Here is a 23,433-nt window from a genome sequence, read left to right as displayed (position 1 = left end):
ATAATTTAACATGAAAAGAAGTTTAATCTTGATATCTCTTGTTAATTTTCCTTTATCTCGTACTTCTTGCCCTTAGAATCTCGGACCTTGTGGTAACAACCTTTTGCTTTTTCTGTCAAGATTTAGGAACAACACCACAAGTCGAAGGGCTTTGTCTAGCTGGTGGTGGCTCAAAGACACCTCCCTGACTGTCGTGGAGCTCGTCTGTTGGTTGTGATGCCCCTGGAGCAATTTCAGTTGCTGGGTTCTGGCCACCAACATTTTCTTCATTCACTTCATTATTCTCACCAGCCTCATCCCCTACTTGTCTCTCAGCCTCAGTCCCTGCTTGTGTCTCAGCCTCAGCCCCCGCTTGCGACTCTGAGCCAACATTTCTCTGTAATGAAATATATAGTGTAAATAAGAGTGTGGATATTATTTTTGTACAACCAGTGATTAGCAATGACATACCTTTGCTTTACAACCTCTGCGATTATGACCCCATTCATTGCAGGTTCCACATCTCAAGCTTGTTTTTTGCCTTTTAAATTTGGTGGAATCAGGAGGTGGTGCATCATTTTTTCTACTCCTTTTCAATTTAGGCCTACCTGTACTTGGTTTAACATTGGGAGGTAAAGGCTGTGTATAAGGAGTTTTTGTCCAAAACTCCTTTCAATTGATTGGCTCAACAATGTGTGAATAAACTTGTAAAAAATATTTAATGTTTAAATAATATGCAACTAGCAGATAAGATGGACATTGCAATTACAATAGAATTTAAATACCTTTTGAAACATTGCAATGGAATAACAGTTATGCAGGCCATCTTCAAGGTTCATTCTCCTGGAGTTCATACATGCCACTGCATGAAAACAGGGCACTCCCCTGAGCTGCCACTTCTTGCAGTGACATGTTTTTTCAAATAGGTCCACAACAATTTCAAATCCACCTGCAGAAGTTTGGACTAAAAATCTTGGTCCTCCTGACCAAGTAACTTGACAGTCAACAGCTTTTTTATTTGCCCTATAACAAGAAAATTACATGAAAATTACAAGAAAATTACATGAAGAATACAAGAAAATTACATAAAAAATACAAGAAAATTACAAGATTTGTAGTGCACTTACTCAGCTAACTTCTCAAGTGAGTTTGGAGTGAATTTTCCAACCCAAGTCTCAGCCTCATGCTTTATTTTTTGGATTCTACGCATCACAGCTGATTGTATATGCCTTAGCATTGTAACAATGGGAAGGTGCCTGATTTTCTTGATCGATGCATTGAACACCTCGCAGTCATTGTTTACGAACATATCACTCTTGCAAAGGGTTCTAAAACCACATCTACTCCATTGCTCCTTGGGTTTAGCTGCTAGCCACTCATAACATTTTAAATTCATCTGCCAAGATTAAATTTTATGTTAGACATTTGTAATAATTGTAAAATAGACCCAAACAGTTTACCTTTTTTATTGCATCCATATTTTTGTCAAAGTGGTAGTCTGTCGTAGACCTAGCAGCACTCCACATCAGGCCCCTCAGTCCCAGTCCCTTGTGAATTTTACTCATGTTGCTGTACAGATGCATTGCACAAAATCTGTGCTCTACATTTGGACACAATTCCTCAAGAGCATTTATCAAGCCCTGAAATAAACAAATAGAAAATGCATAAAAAATGTGAGTGCCTAGCAATAAACAAATAAAAAATGCATAAAAAATGTGAGTGCCTAGCAATAAACAAATAGAAAATGCATACCTTTTGCTTGTCAGAGATAAAAGTCCAAGCTGCATCATTCTCCATATTTAGATCTTCTTTCAACTTGCTGATGAACCATGTCCAATTTGCAGCATTCTCTGCATCAACAACTGACCAACAGATGTCAGATAGGATACATTTCATCATCACCATCCATGCCAACTGCTGTAAGTAATTGACCCCCATAGGGGCCTTTCAGATGACACCCATCCAATCCTATGATGGGCCTGCACCCCGCCATAAACCCTTTCCTAACAGGCCCAAGGCATATGTATACCCTCTTAAATCTACTCCTTTCCTGGCCTGATTCAAGTTCTTCCAATTCAATAGCCACTGTGGAATCTGGCATTACCCTTTTTACCTCATTTCCAAAATCCCAAATCATAGCACAGCAAAAACTTCTACAAATTGAACTTCCTCAGTAATAAGTGAAGTCATAATGATTATGTCACTATCATTTTATAGTTCCCCTAGCTTTTCCATTCCCTCTTTAGGTGATTTGAAATACAAAGTAGCCCCAACAGATTTACGACCAACAGACTCAGACACCATTGCCCCAACTTCAAATACTGACATCTTATCCACATTACAAAAATCATAGTAATTAATCTTGTACTCCATAAATTTCGAATATAAAGTGTCAAAGTAACCACCATAATACAACTTGATAGTAAAATATGAAGGGTAATCTGCAAAGTACCATTTTTTAATAGTATATCAGTGATATAGGAGACATAAGGGGCCAGTTCTAAGCTTTTAAAACCACAAACACATGATATTGGGACCACTACATGAATAGAATACAAGTATTGAATCATAGATAAACAAATCGAGGGTTTGAGAACATACCTTTATAGTCAGGACACTCAGCATCTCCGAACTTGTGCATCTCCTTCCTGGGTCGCATAAACCAGTCCATCTCAGCAAAGCACTCAGTTCCAAACTGCTAATCACTCCTCTCGCGCGCCTAATTAGGGTTTAGAAATGGGCAAGTATGATGATTCTGTTTATTCACCGCCTAATATATATATTTTATTAGTTAGACTGAAATACCCCTTAAAAAACCCGTTTATAAGTGTTAACGTTAAGTTTTTAACGACACTTTAACGGGAGCCACAGTTTTAAAAAGCGGAGTCAAAGTCTGACCACGTTTTTGAGAATTTGGAAGTCCGGCCAACGTTTTGAAAATGGGTGTAAACTCTGGCCACAACTTTGAAGTTTACTCTATATTTTAAATACTAAAATACTAATAGAACCAGAATGTCGTTAGCACCAAGAAGGAATCCGTTACTACACCAAAGCAAAAAGCTTTTAAACATCCAACAAAGAGGAAGATGACACCAACAAATACTGTTCTGAAATGCCGTGGTATTTATTCAGGATAAAAGGAAATTAGTTTACCTATATGATAGTGAAAATTGAAAAAACAAGTATACATAAGTCACAAATAACGTGATACTGTTGTAATATTCTAGCTATAATAATATCAGAGAGCGGCTATTTAACAGAGACAGAGAGAGAAGGAAGAAGAGCAGAAGTAGTATTGCTCGGTGCAAGTTTACATTCATCTTTGGCAATCTATTTATAGCCAAGTGAAAGCACTGCAACAGACAAGTGAATCAATGCATGGCAAACATTTCTACTCCTATATCTATAGCCATACTATTTAACATTTGACCACATGGTAAATGGCAATCAACTTATAACAGATACATCCATAATTGAGCAAAAACACCGTTTCTTTTCCGAACCCTATTTTTCTCTTCTCTTTATTCTCTTTTGCTTGGGCGCCGTCGGTGTTTCCACCACATCTCTACCGGGGCAAAATCTCAAAACTTTTTATTTTCTTTGTGCTTTCTTCCTTCTTTTAATAAAATTTTTTTGACATTAATTCGTCTTTTTCGAATCTAAGGATTCAAAGTCTTTTTTGATTTGACCTTCTTTTTCTCATATCTAAATTCCACAAAGTTGCGAATTTCTCGTTGTTCCCAATATTCTTATTCTCGAAAGTGATATGAGTTATCTTGTTTTTGTGGGTTTGTTCTTCAGATCTAAGGATTGCGTTGGTTTAGCTAATATTTCATTTACGTATTTGATTGCTAGGTTGTCACGTTTGGGTTTGGTTTTATTGTTGTCTCACCGTTTGTGAATTTTGTTATTTTCTCACCGTTTGTGTGAGTATGATGCTTGATTTAGTAATAAAAGTTGTTAGGGGATTGCATTCTCAGTTGATAGATCAAACTGGTATGACAGAACGAAAGTTATGAAGCATGTGTATATCAATAGTTCAAACGCACTCAAAGGTAGGGCATTTCCCATTTTTATAGGAACTTCTCCACCAGAAACAATGATATCTCCAATTATAACCCCTCTCGGATGTAAAATATATCTCTTCTCAACATCTCTATAGCGTATGAGACAGATGTATGCATTTCGATTAGGGTCGTGTTCTATGGTTACGATTCTACCATATACGTCTTTTTCATTCTGTCGAAAATCTATTTTACGGTATAGACGCTTATGACTACTAATAACTAATTTTTTCCTCTGTCTTGTAAAAAAGTTTTGCTTTTTAATAAGACTCATATAATTAAAGAAAATAAAAAGAAATGAAAAAGGGAACCAAGTAACGAAATAAATGTGAAGATGTTGAGGAGCGCACAAGTAAACGTTAAAATTGGGGCATGGTAGCTCATTATAAAATTTTGCCCTAGTCCATGATTAGGCTAGTCTGTATGTTGGTGGATCCTAAATACAAATAAATAATGTTAAAATTTTTAATAGTCCAAGAAAGCCCATCTTCTCGTTAGTGGACCTTCCTTCCTTATCATTATAATATTTCTCATCATTATTATCTCTCTCCCGTTTGGTGCGAGTAAAACAAACAAATTATCTACACTTCATTATTTTTATTTTCTAATTCTACCAAATTAAATCACACACATCCAATCAACGTACTTACTTTTGAATTTCGAACACCTCTCCTCCTAATTGCAAACTATGTGAACTTTTTTCTTTTGTGTTTTCAAGTTCAAGATAGGAGGGAAAGAAAAGTAAAAAAAAGGGAAATTTGACAAAAAGGATTTATTTTAATACTTTAAAAGTTGATAAATTTTTGAATAAATTCATAAAGGATTTTTTAAATTTGGGCTTTTTTCTACCTTCCTCGGAATATCGCTATGTTAAAATTTTTAAATCGTCCGCTCTTTTTTTTTCCTGCCATAAAAAACTTAAGAATTCAGAATTAAATTTTTTTTTTGCCAGAGAATTTGTTTTGTTTAAAAGTAATGTTACTTTTTTTCTAAAAATTGCAGGGAAAAGAAAGGTGAGTATGTCAAGATTTTTTTGCACTTAATAAATAACATTTAAACAGACAGCGTTACCGCCGATGCCTTTTTTAGTTTTTCTTTTAATGTTTTTTTAAAAACCAAGTCCCTATTTTATTTTTCACCAGAAGCGACAAATAAGAAATTAAAAAAAAAATTGTAACACAATGTAAGCAACTAGTAGACAATAGAAATGAAACAAAAAGAGAGAGAAGGAGATACAAAGTAAAAGATTAGGGCTTTTTTACATACCCATCCTTGAGATTGTCTTGGTTCTTGCAAGATTGAGCTACCCATCTCATAAAGATTTGATCTTTTTAAGGTAAACCCATCTCAATTATGTATTGTTTGATGTATGCCCATTAAAGGTTTGTCATTTCATACTTTCAAGAAACATAATTTGTGTTGGATCTGAATTGGAATCTTGATTTTCTTGATCTGAACTTGTAGTTGATTTGGTTACTTATATGTTTGTTGTGTTTGAGTGAGAGGATGTTCTGATGAATTTGCAAATCTTTGTTGCATAAATTAGGTGCTTGGATGATTTTTATTATTGGGTTTTCTGGTACTAATTTGTATTGAGTTGGGTTACTGGGGATTATTGCTGGTGTATGGCTAGATATTGAAATTGTTGTGGACTTGGGTAGGAGTGAAAGGTTGTTTTTAGACTAGGTAATTGGGCAAATTGTTTATTGGAAGGATGGTAGGATTTGAGGAGGCTTCTAATACTGGGGCTAGATTGGTGAGGACTGGCTCTTTTCGAGAGGATGATGGTTTTCATAGGCCAGTGACTCATTTTGGGGGAGGTGGATCAAGGAACACGAGCCCTTTGAGCCGAATAGGGTCGAGGAATACTAGTCCTTCCAGGCAGAAGGTGATTAAAACTAAACCAAGGGGGTTGGATGAGGAGACGGTTTCTACATTTTCCAAAGCTATCATGCCTGATGTCCAAATGGAAGATAATATTTGGGCTATGTTGCCGGAGGATTTGTTGAATGAAATTTTGGCCAGGGTTCCCCCATTTATGATATTTCGTCTGCGGTCTGTTTGTAAACGATGGAATTCAATTTTGCAAGATAGTGGTTTTCTTAAATTTCATTCTCAATTGCCTTCTCATGGGCCTTGTCTTCTAACATTTTGGAAAAATCCGCAGACCCCTCAGTGTTCAGTTTTCAGCTTGCCATTGAAACAATGGTACAGGATCCCATTTAACTTTCTACCACAGTGGGCTTTTTGGTTGGTAGGTTCTTCAGCAGGCCTTGTTTGTTTTTCGGGACTGGATGGTTTGATATTCAAGATCTTAGTGTGCAACCCTTTAACGCAAAGTTGGAGGACATTGCCCAGTATGCATAACAATCAACAAAGACAACTGATTATGGTGGTTGATCGAAAAGACCGGGCTTTTAAAATTATTGCGACAAGTGATATCTATGGGGATAAGTCTTTGCCCACAGAAGTATATGATTCAAAGCTTGATAATTGGTCCCTTCACCAAATCATGCCTGCTGTTAACTTGTGCTCCTCAAAGATGGCATTTTGTGATTCAAGATTGTATCTTGAAACTCTTTCGCCCCTGGGGTTGATGATGTACCGACTTGATTCAGGATATTGGGAACATATTCCAGCTAAATTCCCACGATCTTTATTGGATGGATACCTGGTTGCTGGCACTCAAAAACGTCTATTTTTGGTTGGAAGGATAGGTCTTTATAGTACTCTTCAAAGTATGAGAATTTGGGAACTGGATCATGCAAAAGTTGTTTGGGTTGAGGTAAGTAGGATGCCGCCAAGGTACTTTAGAGCTCTTTTGAGGTTATCAGCTGAGAGATTTGAATGCTTTGGACAGGATAATCTGATTTGCTTTACATCTTGGAACCAAGGGAAAGGCCTTCTTTATGATGTGGATAAAAAGGTTTGGTCTTGGATTGCTGGTTGTGCTCTTCAGTCATACAACAGTCAGGTGTGTTTTTACGAGCCAAGATTTGATGCATTAATATATTGAATGGGGTGCTGCACAGAATTTCCTAAAGGTAATTCAGAATTGGACTATGATATTCTTAGTACCCTTTTGGGCTCTATAAGGACTAGTTAACAGAAACAACAATATAAGTGGTAAAAGTTGCTGGCTGGTTTCATATATCTGGTTGATGTCTTAGGATAAATGAAAGTACTCTGAGAAACATGGCAGTTTTTGATAAGAGGGAGCAAGTCGCGTCAGCAAACACTCTTTTTGAGATAATGTCATCTGCTACCAAGGGTTTGATGGATTATCTTGTAGGAAACTTTTAAATGGTGTTATTGCAAAAAAAAAAAACGGGAAGAAAACCGACAAATGGATGATGTCTTTGGGGCATAAGTGTAAGAAATTTTGTCCAGCTTATGTACATTACATGAATTGCTTGAAATATGAGTTCATTTTATACATAAAATTATTTATTAATTACTAGTGGCTTTATTTATGTTTAATGTTGAGCCGTAGATATGAGTGAAGGTGATCCCTGGTATGATATATTGATACATATATACTTACCTTAGTACTTTGTTTTAAGAAAAGTTTCCAGTAAAATTTGTTGGTTGTTATTATATTATTGCGTGTAGTTATACGTTTGGTTAAAATTCTAGTTGAATGCTACCCTGTTGACATGTAATTAGTAGATCAAAGGTAAATAGTTGGATACATGTTCAGTGGAGATCGTTGATAGGAATAGGGTGGGATGGGGACATTCACTGTCAATTTAGAGTTAGATAAGCATGCCATGATGCTATGTAAGTTTTGCCAACTAACTAACTAATTGATCCCAGGGCAAGGGCCAGTAAGGGAAGGTCAGTTCATACCTTATTTACTTTGTAAAGGAATAAGCAGAAAGATTGCATATGTTCATGGACAGAGTTGAGGATATGGAGGAGGCGTTTTTTGTTTGTTTAGCCCCCTCTGAATTATAGAGGGACAGAATTGGTCAACAGTTATAAACATGTAAAACCTAGACAAAGGGGTTTAGGTAGTCTAGGAGTATGGCCCAACACTTGTAGCCAGAATAGGTGTCTCCAGGTTCGTTAGTTAAGGAACTAGGTGGAATGTGATCACACAATTGATCTTAGTTTTGTTCAATGCTAGCGGTCACTACTGGTTTATTTCTCAACTCTCTGGACAGGGTCTTATACTTGATGTGTAGCAACATTGTTATGTCATTATTGTGGTTGTTTTTGGGCGATTTCTCTGCAAATCAGTGCTACTGCTGCAACAGATGAGTCCAGACACACAACAGGATAAAAATAAGTACTGTATTTATGTGTATCCATTCTTGTTTTGAAGTGGAATATTCATACATCGGTGATTTCTGTGACCTCTCTGAGCTCGCCTTGTCAAGGACTGGCTTGTTTAAGCCACACCCACTTTTAAGTCCAGAAAACATAAATAGTTCGTTTTTCCAAGGCTTATCTTAGGTTTTTAGTATTATTATCTAATACTAGAATTACCCCCAACATCAGATATGTTGTTTTAATTATTGTTCTGTTGGTATATTCGATGAACTTATAAATGATAGATTTCGTGTACATATAATCAAAATAGAGAGTTACTAATAAGTAAATTTAAAACTATCAAAACAACTTTTTTGAAAGGAGCTATTAGAACATTTTAAAGTTGTGTGTTTTTAGAGGATAATCAAACATTCCCCACGGCCATGTTTGTTTAGTACCTAGCCAAACAAACATGGCCCAAGTGTATTGCAGAAACCTCTGGCTAGCCAAACAGCGGTAGAGAGCTTGCTTAGTACCTAGCGGTTTTGGCCTGGAAAACATAGTTCCTACTATATATTCACTCTCTGAAGATCAAGTGTTTACATTTTATTTGGTTTTGCTTGTCTAGTACAGTAGCTTTTACATTACATTATTATGCTTTAACATCTGTACATTACAGATGTATAACCAGAGGTGTTATTTGACCAAGTTGCTCAGCTGTCTATGTTGAAAAGGCTTGTGTTTGTATACTTTAGTTTATTTTATATTTGTTTCATAGAAATGTGAATTATTGAAATATTCACTTCCTTTTTATACTTTTTTTTATGCAATCTTACCTGGCTTATGATACGAGTCTTAACAATAATTTAGTATGTAAATTTTGGAATATTGAAACTAGCTTGCATAGCTAGTTTCAAGCTTGACAGACTCATGAAACCTGGGCCAACATTATTGATTATACTTGCGGTTGTCGTTTAGTTCTCAGAATTGGCTCGGCTTAAATTGAGAGTTTATTTAATAGAAGCTTAGTTATGCTCCAGGTATAGTACTCAACCCCGTCTCAAATTAGATGAAGAAATTGGATAAATCAGGAATACAGATTCAAAAACGAGTCATATAGTATTTTATATTGTATTTAAAAGCTAACTAGGAGATTATCGGAGATGTTCTTAACGTGTTAGATTGTGAAAAGGCCAGGATGCTGCTTAGAAACGATGACCAAAGTCGCTAATCTTTATGCACGAGGCGACAGGTGTGCTACATTTTGAAAGTCGCAAAAAATCACTGGAGCTTTAGTATCACTGGAGTAATTTATTGGATGAAAATTGCAGAAGGTGCATGGGGGTTTCAGAGAATTGGTTGAATCAAGAATGGGATTTTGTACGATCCACATTGGTATTAGTAGCCCCCTGCACCTGCCCTTATACAATAAACCCATTCTCAGAACTGTTTGTGACTCCAGTTGCACAAGCTGTAGTTTAATACTAAGTGATTATGATATAAATATGGTATTAGCCCATAGAAAGAAGAGAAATTTGAGCTAACCAATGCAGTTATCACTTGGGCATGTTTCCTCAAGCTCTCATTTTCATGCTTAATTCTTTGGGAACTATGCATCTCCTCCTGCTACCTGCTGCTATCCCCACCGCCCAAACTCAGACTCCACCTTAACCCTCTACGGATTTTTGTGGTCGGCTATACCACATTGTATGTGCACACTTCTGAATCAAATATTTATTAGATAATATATGAGGAAACAATGACGATTAAATAAGCGATTAGAGTTTAGCATCTCCAACCGTATAAAACTCCTCATTATAAGTAATGAATATATATTATAAATAAAATATGTAGCCTACCTCCTTTATTGGCTATATTTGTTGAACCTCCGTAGATTTTATTCAAGTCTTTTATCATCGAAACATAATGTATTACGGTTTTAACAAATTTTACTTAATCAATATTTTCTATTATTTTAGCCATGGAATGGCCTAAGTTAAGAAATTTTCACCACAGATTTTGTTCTAAATCACTAATGACAGAATGGGTTCTATCTAATTAATTGCATGTACCCAGCAGCTCACCCTACTGTATTTACTAGGAGGCCGTTTGGTTGAGCTTTTGGCTTATAACTTAACGTGATTTATGACTTAAGGTGACTTATCTGATAAGCTGAGAGCTTAAAATGTTTGTTTGGGTAATTTTGACTTATTAATGACTTATGAGTTATTAAAAATATAATAATAAAAAAAAGTGATTTATGAGTAACTTATGACTTACGAGTAATTTTTATCAAGAAAATAGTTCAAAAAATTTAGTCACTGAAAAAAATACTTCAAACCAACTTTTGGTTTTAAATCAGTTTCTAGCTTATTTTAGACTTTAAGTTGACTTCAGACTTATTACACAACACATATTTTTCAACGAGAGGTTTTAAGCCTAGACAATCACCCTCTGGGTCAGCTGGTCTCGTGATACCATCAGTATAATCTAAAGTTAGTAGTAACCCTGATCACTTGGGGTTCAAAACTCTATAAAACACACTTGAGAGTCCGTGTTTTTTCTCTTTTTGAGCGTTGAACAATTAAGTTGACTACCCGAGAATATATAGCATTACTTAACACCTGAAGTAGCTCACTCAGTGAAGATAGAAATGGAGTCCGTAAGGCTTTTAGTGCTGATGATCACAAGTCTTGTCCTGCTTTTGCACAACTCATGTGCTCTTGCTGTTCATCACCAAGGTAACAACTAACTTCTACTAGCTGCACCTCATTCCTTTCTGCGTCGTCGTCTAGTCGATACCCATAGGACTGGCCATCAGAATATTATATCTTCAATCTGTTGTTTCAGGAAGGAAACTGAAGGGGAACACTCTGATGACTAGCCAAGAAAATTTAGCACCTGCTAAAATGGTATACATTCTGCATCTATCCTTAAATTGTTATTTGTGATTGCTGCATTCATTCTCGGTATAATGCATGTCACTATATATGTCTGCAGGGACTTGTTCATCGCCATTCTTCATCTGGTGCTCTCGGAGGAAACCAGCACCAATGGAAATACCAGGTACTAAAACGCCTCCCCCCCTGTTTCCATAGTAGCTTGAGACCATCCGTTCTGGTATTATTGTACCAACATCGAGGTGGTGATATGGTTTGTTTCTTATCAACAGGATGGTAAAGCCTCAGAGGGAAAGACAAGACATTCAAGTGAGAAAAAGGAAAGACATGTTAGTACTGAGGAGGCAAATGAAAGGGAGTTCATGAAAATGATGCGCAGGGATTATGGACGCAGAGGAAAGAGTACAGGAAGACGCAAACCTCCCATCAACAACCACAACCATAAGCACTGATCTCATCTGATCTTGCTCTAGACAGTTAGGTTTAGGCTCACAATTTTGACCCCCAGCAGTGAACTTACCCCTAACACCATCTCTTTGTTTCTTTTGTTCTCTTGATGCTACAGACAGTAAGCTATCATAATGTTGTGGTTTTTCACTAGCTCTTGGCCAAGCTCTGAAATAAGTAGTTGCTACTTTGTACATTACATATGGCCATGTGGGCTATAAACCCTATAATATAATCAACTGTATTTCTACCACCCCTATTATTTGTTTTTCTATCTCTCATGCCTTATGTTTTGCTTGCATATTTCTAGCACTGTCGAAATCATAGATTATACATCTGCTACTTGAAAATTAAAATCATACTGTTAACACATTTTCTCAATAAGTTCAGATCAAACAAAACTTGCTCTAGGTACAGATGAACATATCTCGAGTACTAGAAATCTACATTACTATGCTCAATGAATATCATTTAGAAATTAAGAACAGCGAAGTAGAACAAATTCATGGTGCAGCAATGTTGTAGACTGAAGAACATAATTTATATGTTAAAGATAAGAAAAAAGCTATGAAACATTGATGCGAAACGGCCAGTGGACATATTATGGATCAAGCAACAAGGAATTTCACCAGGAATTACCAACAATCAGTGTACAATGAACGACAGAACCCTCTAGCACGTACTATAGAATGTTCTATATCAATAAATAATTAAATACAGCCTGGATATAGTTCAATTGTTGCCAAAGTAAACATACCATCAATATGTCATCCTACATTCTACCAAAATTTTGTTAAGAAACTATTAGGAGAATCTAGAATGAGAATACTAACTACGATTTTGTCAAGATCAATATGAACCGGCTTCATCAAGCTTTAAGGGGCAGGAGTTATTTGCTTGATGTATGAACGGTGCACCAACTGTTAAAGCTGAAGCTATAATGATCTCTTTAACCATGGCAACAACTAATTCATTATAAACCAGATTATATTTACACACTTCCTAGAAGACTGAGTTAGCTTCTCCTCAGCTATCACCACCCTCGAGTTCTTCTTGATCCTCCATTTGGGTATCTTCTTTGGTGTTAATTTCCTCGCCTTCAGCTTCGTTATTCTCATTACTGCTACGAAACAATAACTGAGAAGTGGTAACATCATCATCAAGATCCTCATCAGTATCTTTGTCATTCGGTAATGAGATTGTACTGTTGTTTATCCAAGAAGGGCAAGGGTGCATTGCTCCGAGGCCAGCTGGAAACTGGGAGGGAGTTGAAGCACTTGAAGAATGATTTAACGCTTCAATATCAGGCCTCAAGCAAGAACATTCAGGAACAGGGAATGAAAGAAAAGATAATGATTTTGATTTTGTGGATTCTTCTGCTAATCCATCAATAATATTTTTCCTCAGGTGTCTGCGTACTGATGTTATCCATGTATGATTAGCTTCATATAAATGGTCTCGAATTTCTTCCATATGCGCGACAACTTTTTTCCTGTGTTGGGACAGACAAATCTATTTTTAAGTACGTTATAAGCAAACAAGCAAGTTGACATGGCACCCAAAACAGTTCAAGCATAGAAGATACACACTCCAATATAATAAGAACCTCTATCCCTCCACGTTCCCAAAAATAAGATACAGTATGGATTAAAAAATATTGGGAATTAGAGGATGGACGGACACAAACACTCACTTAGAAACGTGTAAGAGTTACCTATCCAGCCTGAACGTTTTTGATGCAGCAGATTGGTACATCCTGTGCCCCATAACCAAACTTGCAAAATTAGGGTGTCCTTTACCATCTCTGTCGAATCCAGGGATAAAAACATCAGCTTCAACACATATCGTGTAGTCTATTGCTTCCCATAATAGTTTGTGGGCATTCGTCCGTAACTCCATAACTGTAGTCTCAGGCTCATTATCACTCTCAGCCACCCAACCCCACCAACCCTCAATATTGTAGGACTTGGGTCGCGCTGGAGGTGGAGGAAGTGGACGAGGACGTGGACCAGAGGTTTTCCACGCTTCAGATTTTATTTCTTCCTTGGCAGAAGGCGGAGGTCTGGGATATTTGTCAACAAGGTTAGGCTCGCGGCCATAGATTTTATTCAATTCCCATGCCGAGGTCAGGGAGGTTCTGTCAACGACATTTTCAAACATGGCATGAAAGGGAATTAATTTCTTTTGACCACCAAAAACTTCTCTCGCAGAAACATAAATTACTGTGTCCCATGAGTAACCATATGCACGAAGAAGAATACCAACCTGTCATAAGGATGTCCTGATTGCATTAATTACTAAAAGAATAAAGAATAGTGCGTAAACTCATCCTTCCCCTCCCCTTTAAACAACAAATAGACAACATATGATTCCCATTTGTAAATTCAAATAGTAGCAGAAATTCATATAGCTTCAGCAACTGTTTAGAAAGGCTAGCATGTCTTCGACAAGTCAAAATTCATTAATGTCAATCATGATAAATTGTGCGCACATGCTTGTGTGAGAGAGAGAAGGAAAGGGGGGAAGTATGCATAGTTACTTACCTCTTCGGGCATAAGTGGACAAGAACCATTAAGACGTTGATCTTCTGAATTCACAGTAAGATTCCCCTTCACAATGCCACGTTTTAGCATCCAGGATCGTCTGTGCTGGATGAGTTCAGTGTGCACATCCTTCATAGGATAAGGATTCAAAATAGGAAACTCGATAAGCTTTATGTGATTTGATGTCGAAATTACAATCATCTATTCAGAATCAAGCAAATACCTGGAAGAGTTCAGCACAACCATAATATGCCAACACATCTCTGGTGATCCCCAAGTCATAAGCAATGAATGGACGACGAGTAGCCCTTAATCTGAATAGTAAAAACATGTAAGGAAAGTAGGAAACAAAATCAAGAGAAAGTATAATTGCATGACAGATGGTGGCTTAAATATATGACCTGTTCAATATCTTAGTCGCCAGTTCCTGGACCTCCTGTCGGAATCTTAGAGCATGAAAAGCGACCCTGCATCTAAGCCTCTGATAATCTTCTAGATGGGGAGGAAGAATTGCCTAAAACAGATAAGACAAGGTCACAATCATTCAAGGCATAAAGGAAACTCTCTATGTAATTAAGAAACAAAGATATAAGTCCATGAAATAATTAAATAGAGCAAGACTGAACAGACATATTAAAAATTACAATGAAGATAGACTTGAATGATTATTATCTGGGATATAAAAAGATTAAATCATATAAGCACAAGTCTTTTAATAATTAACAGGCGAGATGCAATTGAAGCATTTTTCAGATTTCCATGCTTTCAACTTACTCAGCTCTAGGATTGTAATCCCTGATGACTATCACTTGTATTTCTGGGAACATTGGAGATAATAGTCACTGCTTAAGTAGTCTGAAATATTATGTTAGTTCAATAGAGTAAAAAGGCATGTTAATTATTTTTATAGTTTATATTATATCTGCAGAAACAATTAAGACTTGACCATATGTCAAAACACTTGAAAACGTCCAGCGAATTCATCTATTGTTTATAGCATCATCCTAATCCAGAAAAAGGTAAAGACTTGTAAATGTGCTCTTGACATGAGAATATTTCAAGAAATAGTAACAATTATGTTGAAGTCCAGAATTTGAAAGGAAGCATTAGGTTCAAATTGAACATCCTAACAAGCTTACATGGATTGAAATGCATTCGACAGAATTTAAACTCTGCAATCATCTAAAAACTCAAATTTATATCAGTAAGGGCAAATATGCTAGTATCCACCAATACTATTTATACAAGTATGGTATGTTTGGGAACTGAACATTACAAGAAGGTACTCCCTCTGTCCCATTTTAACCGCTTTTGATTTTTTTACACGTATTTTAAGCCTTTAAGGTGTTAAAAAAATCACATCCAAACATAATTAATCCCTATGTCCCCCTCATTTCTTTACGTTACTTTTGGGCACGCTTTTCAAAACTCATTTAAAGTATAGTTCCATAAGATATTTTTAAATATTTTTTTTCTCTGAACAAAAATTTATTCAAAAAAAAGAAAATTTTAGAAAAAATTATGAAACTATACTTTGTAGGAGCCTCAAAATGTGACCTTGTCTTATCTGTTTTAGGCATCCTTAGATAAGATAGAGAGTGGTACTTATTCTTTTTATATGCTTTCTTCATAAAGTTGGAAATACATAATATTAGCAAGGAGATCTCACTTCTAGATATTGGAGCACAATAATCTAGGCTTTCATTCAATATTAAGAAAGTAGAAGTATAAAATATTAAACATCCTACACTAAGGCAAAACCAGTAAAGAGAAAGTTAATAATAATCAAAATGATGCCCCCCCCCCCCCCCAAAAAAAAAAAAAAAAAAAAAAAAAAAAAAAAAAAAGCTCCTCAAAATACTCAACAGAACCAATATCCTCTAAGAAGGATGCCTTTTTGTTGCATGCATACGCTGCTAATGTGATAAATCATTAAAGTATTTCAACAAGTTATAACTATAAGAAGGAACTAGTTCACATTACCTGCAAGCATCCTCCTTCGGAAACAACAAGTTCGACCACAGAGTGCCTGTTTAATACTGGTAGCACGTGATGGAGAAAAAAATAAGGCGAAGCTGAGTGGGGCACATTGAATGTAGGAATTTCTTTCTTTCTCCTAGCTCCTTTGAGATTTTTCGGAAGGGTTTTAACAATGTTTACATCTTTTGCTAATGCAGCCATGAACTGATCCTCGTTATATAGATAGGCAAAACTTTTAAACTCCGAACTGCAAGTGATATGAACAAAGCTAATGAGACCTACCACGGATCTTAGTAAGTTATTTATCATCAAAATGTGTATCACATAACCTCTTATAAGCATTATCAACACATACCTGATACCCTTGCTACTAGTAGCTGACTGGATCTCAGGAATGACTAAAGTTGCGTTGAGAAGCCGAGATATGACTACAACATCACTGATCTACAGATATTTGCTTTTTAGGCATAATATGCAAAAACTGATGGAAAACACTAAACTTGAGTAAAGTATACTTACTGAGCTTCTAATCTCATGAAAATCGCCTCGAATTCTAACAAAGATATACCCATTTGTTTGTGAAACTGGAACTGTACAACAAACAATGTAAGGATGAATCAACCATGCATGTAAAAACGAACTTTCATGTACCATACTACCATATATAGAGAAAAAGCTAAAGAACTAAAGACAGATTTCCTCTGCCTCAAGTTATCTATATATTTTCTTCCTGTTAACATACCATGTGATTAATTACATATATTAATCATTGTAGTTATTGGGATACTATTATAGCAGTATCAGTGCACGACTCTTATTGACATACTATAATTTCATAATGCAGTCCCATACAAAAATAGCCAAATCAAGGAAACAACATCTATGACTCTTTTCTAAAAGCCGGAAACCTTCTCAATTTTAAGTCATTATAGTACCACATCTGGTTTCACCCTTCTATATCTTTATGGAGATCTCAGGCTCAAATTTTGACAACTACATAATAGTATCCCCTCTGTCCCTATTGGTTCTTAATATTTGGTATAGAGGGTACGGCAGGCATTTTAAGGCTCCTGCAAAGTATGGTTTCATAAGTTATTTTAATTTATTTTTCTTCTGCATAAAAATTTAATGTTCAAATATTTATTCAAAAAAAGAAAATTTCAAAAAAAACTTATGAAACTATATATTACTGTAATAGTTAACATCTAGGTTCTATAATAGCTGGGAACGACAAAAAAGTGCGATAAGAATTTTATATATAATGTTAAACTGTAAAATTACTAATTTAACAAAAACTCTCAAGGCTTTCATGTTAAGCTTATTAAGATACTAGTTCTAATTATAAAAAAAATGGAAACACCTGATTTATGAAAAGTTCAGTACTACATTTCTGGAAAATTATTTGGCCAAAGAACAGATGATACAATAATGGCGGCACAGCCATACCACACAACTAATAACAATCACTGCATATGTTTTGACTGATAATAGAAGCAAGTCTTTAATCTTACATTAACATACACCATGCATGCAGTATCAAAAAATATTTGAGCGTATATATAAATAATAAGCATATCTAAGGGTCCGTTGTGTTTATGGTACTTCAAATTTTAACCCGTTGCCGGGATAACGGGAATCAAAACATTCTTACCATGTACTAATTGGTTGAGGGGTTTACTTGGTTGGAACGGGAAATCCATTCCCCACATACCCCATGGGATTCCAATTTATTCTCCTTCTCATTCCCCCCACTCCCATTCCCCATTTTTGTTCCCATCAACAATTGACTGCCACCAAAATGTGTCCCACTACTTTTTTGAGGAGAGTTAGTATTCATTAAGTACGTACTGTTGTTCTTAGCACTGATGTATGTATATATAGAATTCGCGAACCCTTCGTGTATGCCAGTTATATGTAAAAGTGTGTTCCAGATTAGGTAATAAACGGATCACATTACAAGTAAATTATATAATGTGCTAAAATCAATAATTAACAATAAGTTGAGTCCCTTGCAGGTGAAATAAAAGAGAGACCACATAAAAGTATATATTTCCTGATGGAGAATAACCAACAGTTTTTGTTCGACAAATAAGAGTAGACCGGTAGTTAAAACTTAAACACAGAGAATTTCCTGTGAGGTGGTGTATTACAAAAATGCCATACACATAACTCAAAAGTAACAAGATACCTGCATAATTTCCTCTTGGGTTAGCATGTGGATGTAAAGATTCCAGTCGCCTAACTGGACCCCAAAGTCTTCTATACAGCGGTTTCTGATAACCAAAAAATTATAATTTAGGAATATCTTTTGGCCTTCAAAGAAACTTAGGAGTTTGAGACATCTTCTTGCGATTAGGACATTGAGCAAAATTTAGTAATGGCTTCTAAGAATAACAAAACAACACCTATAGCTAAAGATTCCAATCATATCCTTACCTCCATACAAAAACAGCTTCCCAATTATATACCATATCATTTTAATGTCAAACAAAATAAGTTCAGTAATTTTCTGACTTGTTTTATTACATTGTTAAGTGCCTAGTTATAATGTGGGATTGGGGAAGGAAGAATATCCCTAAAACAAATAAACAACAAATTCTAAACTTAACTGTACTTAAAATTGTCTGAACCTCACTCTCATTGATCAATACAAAATCACTAAAAAAAATGTATTCTCACCACACATAAAAGGCATTTAAATAATTAAAAATTCAAATCCCGAAACAAAAGTCACCAGATTTACAGTGCTGAGTGACAAACAATAATGAGATTGAAACCAATGAAGAATAATATGAAAGATTAGAAAGATTGGATCTTTAACTGAAATAAGTACATACCAAGCTGGACAGATCTGCATTCTCAAAAATAGGCCTCCAAGAAAAGATAGTAATAGCAGATTGGTACTGTGAAATCGCCTGATCATCAGTGTATCTAGCCAGAAGAAAATGAGTACAAAGAGAGAAAGCAGAAAGAACAAGGCCAACTAAGCCAACCCACTTGAGCTTAGACTTGAACACCATCTTCCCTTCCCCTTTCATCGATACCCAACTTATCAAAAACCCCTACTCATCAAGTAAATATAAAAACACTCTCTCTCTCCCCCTCTCTCTCCCAATCTCTCTCAATCTCTCTCTGTGTATATTGTTTTTGTGAGCCTGAAAAATTGAAGTAAAGAAAGGCAACTGTCTGAAAACATGGGTTGAAAGATGATGAGAGATTTCACACTAATTGGACATGTCCCATGTTGTTTGGGAGAGAGATTTTGGTGTGTAATTGTTTTTTATTTTATCCCACTTGTCTGGCGCGTGAGGTCATTAGCTGGAAGCATGTCAAAGTAAGTGTCATGTCACGTGACCTCATCTAAATCAATTATCAATTATATCAATTATCAATTATAATTTCCAATAATTGAACAAATATATGATTCGGATCGATGAACCTTGAGTTTATTTTTCTATGGTTTGCTTTGAATGCATATTAGAATTACTAGTTTAAAATCCGAGCAATGCACGGGCGATCATAATATTTGCTATTTTATCGTATATATTTTAATTTAAACAAATATTATTGTGAGAATAAAATTATGATAGAATAATATGAATAAATAAATTTTTTCTTTAACAGATGATAAATTCTTAATAGTTAATTTAATCAAATGACTAATTAAAAATTAGATCGAACATATATATTTTACTGAAAATGTAAAATACGGTTTCTTAATTTCATGTTATAATTTAAGGAGATCTATAAAATCAGATACGAATCCACCAATCAATCTTTTAATATTTTATTATTAATAATATAGCATGGAACAATATTATAGTATATTATAGATTTATAATATTACTTTTAAAGTGAGTCCATTAGTATATTTAAGAATAATGTTAATGTATTTTGGTTGAAAAATATCACAGATTGTTTATTAATAATTATATAAAATAATATTATATTTTTATATATGTAGCTCATGTTAATTGTAGAAGATCCGTTTTTTAGTTAGAAAATATAAAAAGATAATGTGTTTTAGTTAAAAAAGTAATTACTATGTTTCTCGATATTATTTTAAATGATGGAGTTTTTTTGGTTAGAAAATAAAAAAAATAGCATATTTTAATGAAAAAAAATAATTGGTATATAGATAGGCCCGTATTTTGGCCCAAGTACCGACTGACCAAAAATTTCAATGTTTCGGAGTTTTTGGTATAGTCAAACAGGTCCTATATTTGTTTTATGTTGTGATTTGTTTATATTTTGTTTGAAGCCCACTAATTTTGTTTGAAGCAGACTAATTATAAATGTCCATATAAAAGCCCGTGTACCGACCGATCAAATTTTTAATGTTTCGGCTTAATAGTATAGTATTTTTTAAAGTTTGACTTTAATTTTGGTATAGTCAAATAGGTTTTATATTTGTTTTATGTTTCGATTTGTTTATATTTTTGTTGAAACTTACACTAATTTTGTTTGAAACCAGCTAATTATATACTTATATATAATAAGCATAAGGGAGATAATTTGGTCGCATGGTCCAAAAGCTTATCACCGTTAGATCATATATTGGAAAATAAGCACCGTTAGATTAGAATAAAATTAAATTCTGTTCTGTTGTTTATAATTCCTTTTCTGAATCCAAAACAAATTATGTCTTTCACGTGTTTATGATTTTTTTAATCTAAAATAAATATTTCCTACAAGTTTTATTCGTAGAATCATATAAATCGCACCGTCACAAAATTATTTTTATCTAATATATTTTAAAATTAATAAGCCGAATTTATGTGAGTAATGAATACAAAGACTTTTTCTTAATACAGAACAAATTCTACCTTTTAATTGCATGTTTATGATTCATTTTCTTAATTCAAAATATTAATCTAGAATTATATAAATTTTAGAAAAATATTTAAATCACATTATAATAATTCTAATATAAAATACATTTATAAATATAATATAATAGAAGTTGGCATCACATATTCTACTCAAAATATATTAAAATTTGATAGAAAGATTAATTTAATACTTTAGCATGATACATACGAGAAAATAAATGACTTGATTACAATAGTTTATTTGAAGCCGTTAATGACTGTGATAGTATATTTCATACTGCATAGCCACTATCGGATGATTCAACAGTGTGACAGGTCTTTTTTATTTTTTTACCGAAACAAGTGTAAAAAGTAGACCCATATTTTTAACAGCTTTTCGTAATCCAAGACAAATTTCTACTTGCATGCATGTTATTCAAATTATTGACAAATATATTTTATATAAAGATTTATAACTTAACATAAAAATATTTTTAAAATAAATATTTATATTCAAGTATATATATTAAAAAAGAAAGACAAAAAATTATATACAAATATGTACTACATCATACTATTAACTATTTTTATTATTAAAGACAAATATGTTAGATTAAATTACTCATAACTGTTAAATCATGGAAAACTGATATTTTGGATTAGAATCAACTAAAATTAAAAATAAAATTTTGAATTATACCAACATCATATAAAAATTATATATGTTTACAACAGTATTGACTTACAAACAAATCATAATTTCAAATTTCATTTAATATAAATTTTAATTTGTTATTTGTAAATTAATATTTTCACATAATTTAAAATATATTTAAAAAATCTATAAATAAATAAAAAGCTACCGTGCCTTGCACGGGTTATAAGCTAGTTATAAAAGTATGTGTAAAAGCCCGTTTGACCGGCCAAACTTTTAATATTTCGATTTCAATAGTATTGTATAAAAGCGATTGTATATTTGTTTTATGTTTTGATTTGTTTATATTTTGTTTGAAGCCCACTAATTTTTTTTGAAACCCGCTAATTATAAAAGTCCGTATGAAAGCCCGCGTACCGACCGACCAAACTTTTAATGTTTCGGCTTTAATAGTATATATATATATATACTAGCTTATAGCCCGTGCAAGGCACGGGAGCTTTTAAATTATTTATAAATTTTTTAAATATATTGTAAGTGGTGCGAAAGAATTTAATTTATAAATAATAAATTAAAATTTTTAATTAAATAAAATTTGAAATTATGATTTGTTTGTAAATCAGAACTATTGTAAAAATATATAGGTTCTACTTTTCAGATTTGTTTCTGTAAAAAAAAAAAACTGGTTACACATGTTGGATCATCCGACAGTGGCGATGCCGTATAAAATACACTGTCACAGTCATTAATGGTTTCAAATAAACTATTGTAATCAAGTCATTCCTTTTCTCTCATGTATCATGCCAAAATATTAATTTTTTCTATCAAATTTTAATATATGTTGAGTAGAATATGTGACGTCAACTTCCATTAGATTTTATTTATAAATGTATTTTATATTAAAATTATTATAATATGATTTAAATTTGGCTTACTAATTTTAAAATATATTAGATAAAAATATTTTTGTGACAGTGGGATTTATATGATTCTACAATTAAAACTGGTAGGAAATATTTATTTTGGATTAAAATATCTGGCTTATTAATTTTAAAATATATTAGATAAAAATACTTTTGTGACGGTGCGATTTATATGATTCCACAATTAAAGCTGGTAGGATATATTTATTTCGGATTAAAAAAATCATAAACATGTGAAAGACAGAATTTGTTTTGAATTCAGAAAAGGAATTATAAAGATGCAAGTAGATATCAGTTGCTGTTAGGTCCAGAAACGATTGTAGAAGGGGGGGTTGAATACAATCGTCACAAAATAATCGCGGCGGAATAATCTGATCGGAGTTTAACTTGTTAATCAGATTTAAATTAATTAATATAACAATTTTTAAGTCGTTATATAATTAATGTGGTTCGTTTTAATGTTCACTAAATATCGTAGAATAAATTCGACAGGATGTATTCTAGTTTAGTGAATAAAACAACCGAGTGATCAAAGCACAGAAAACTGTGGATATAACGAATAGCAAGTTACAAACAACTTGAAAGTTTACAAAGCTTTGAACAATTACAAATGAAGAGGTGAAGGCCTATTTATAGGCAAATCACTTGAACTTGTATGACAAAGCTGGTATGACCATGCTACAAAGATCAGAATGACAATGTGAGCTAATGTCATACTAAAATTGAAATCAGTATGACAAAAGGTGCTAATGTCATGCCATACAAAATTCGGTATGACAATCTGAAGCATTGTCATACTGAAAAAATTCGGTATGACAATCTGTAAGACTTGGGGGCTAAGTTAGAATCGGTATGACAATGCCTAACAATGTCATAC

The 23,433-nt window shown here is 34.0% G+C and overlaps 3 protein-coding genes across 3 annotated transcripts; 2 read left to right on the top strand and 1 right to left on the bottom strand.

Moving 5' to 3' along the window:
• The first annotated feature begins 5,211 nt into the window (after positions 1-5,211).
• On the top strand, positions 5,212-7,503 carry LOC108193293 (F-box/kelch-repeat protein At5g15710). The gene is made up of 2 exons (XM_017359895.2): positions 5,212-5,379; positions 5,590-7,503. Exon 2 carries the CDS (start codon positions 5,758-5,760, stop codon positions 7,057-7,059), a length of 1,302 nt encoding a protein of 433 aa, XP_017215384.1. The 5' UTR covers positions 5,212-5,379; positions 5,590-5,757; the 3' UTR covers positions 7,060-7,503.
• Positions 7,504-10,607: 3,104 nt separating this feature from the next.
• On the top strand, positions 10,608-11,897 carry LOC108195660 (uncharacterized). The gene is made up of 4 exons (XM_017362638.2): positions 10,608-11,038; positions 11,148-11,209; positions 11,298-11,363; positions 11,470-11,897. The coding sequence occupies exons 1-4, from the start codon at positions 10,951-10,953 to the stop codon at positions 11,647-11,649; spliced, it is 396 nt and encodes a 131-aa protein (XP_017218127.1). The 5' UTR covers positions 10,608-10,950; the 3' UTR covers positions 11,650-11,897.
• Positions 11,898-12,317: 420 nt separating this feature from the next.
• Positions 12,318-19,467, bottom strand: LOC108196699 (O-fucosyltransferase 27). Its single transcript, XM_017364101.2, has 10 exons — positions 19,005-19,467; positions 18,356-18,440; positions 16,687-16,757; positions 16,523-16,611; positions 16,171-16,414; positions 14,589-14,701; positions 14,411-14,501; positions 14,188-14,316; positions 13,359-13,909; positions 12,318-13,136 (listed from the first exon to the last, which is right to left on the bottom strand). The coding sequence occupies exons 1-10, from the start codon at positions 19,203-19,205 to the stop codon at positions 12,671-12,673; spliced, it is 2,040 nt and encodes a 679-aa protein (XP_017219590.1). The 5' UTR covers positions 19,206-19,467; the 3' UTR covers positions 12,318-12,670.
• Between the last annotated feature and the right edge of the window lie 3,966 nt (positions 19,468-23,433).

The sequence above is a fragment of the Daucus carota genome, chromosome 7 (assembly GCF_001625215.2).
Source record: "Daucus carota subsp. sativus chromosome 7, DH1 v3.0, whole genome shotgun sequence".
In the NCBI taxonomy this organism is placed as follows: Eukaryota; Viridiplantae; Streptophyta; class Magnoliopsida; order Apiales; family Apiaceae; genus Daucus; species Daucus carota.
The sequence above is the reverse complement of the archived record's forward strand: the minus strand, read 5'-3'. Positions and strand labels throughout refer to the sequence as shown.

What these genes read in the sequence shown, in the direction of transcription:
- LOC108193293 (XM_017359895.2), top strand. Translation starts at nt 5,758, where the DNA reads ATGGTAGGATTTGAGGAGGCTTCTAATACTGGGGCTAGATTGGTGAGG.
- LOC108195660 (XM_017362638.2), top strand. Translation starts at nt 10,951, where the DNA reads ATGGAGTCCGTAAGGCTTTTAGTGCTGATGATCACAAGTCTTGTCCTG. An exon ending in ATTTAGCACCTGCTAAAATG is followed by an intron (nt 11,210 to 11,297) that starts GTATACATTCTG and finishes ATATGTCTGCAG; the next exon opens with GGACTTGTTCATCGCCATTC. An exon ending in AGCACCAATGGAAATACCAG is followed by an intron (nt 11,364 to 11,469) that starts GTACTAAAACGC and finishes TCTTATCAACAG; the next exon opens with GATGGTAAAGCCTCAGAGGG.
- LOC108196699 (XM_017364101.2), bottom strand. Translation starts at nt 19,205, where the DNA reads ATGAAAGGGGAAGGGAAGATGGTGTTCAAGTCTAAGCTCAAGTGGGTT. An exon ending in ATGCAGATCTGTCCAGCTTG is followed by an intron (nt 18,441 to 19,004) that starts GTATGTACTTAT and finishes TTTGGTTATCAG; the next exon opens with AAACCGCTGTATAGAAGACT. An exon ending in GTTGTGCTGAACTCTTCCAG is followed by an intron (nt 14,317 to 14,410) that starts GTATTTGCTTGA and finishes TATCCTATGAAG; the next exon opens with GATGTGCACACTGAACTCAT.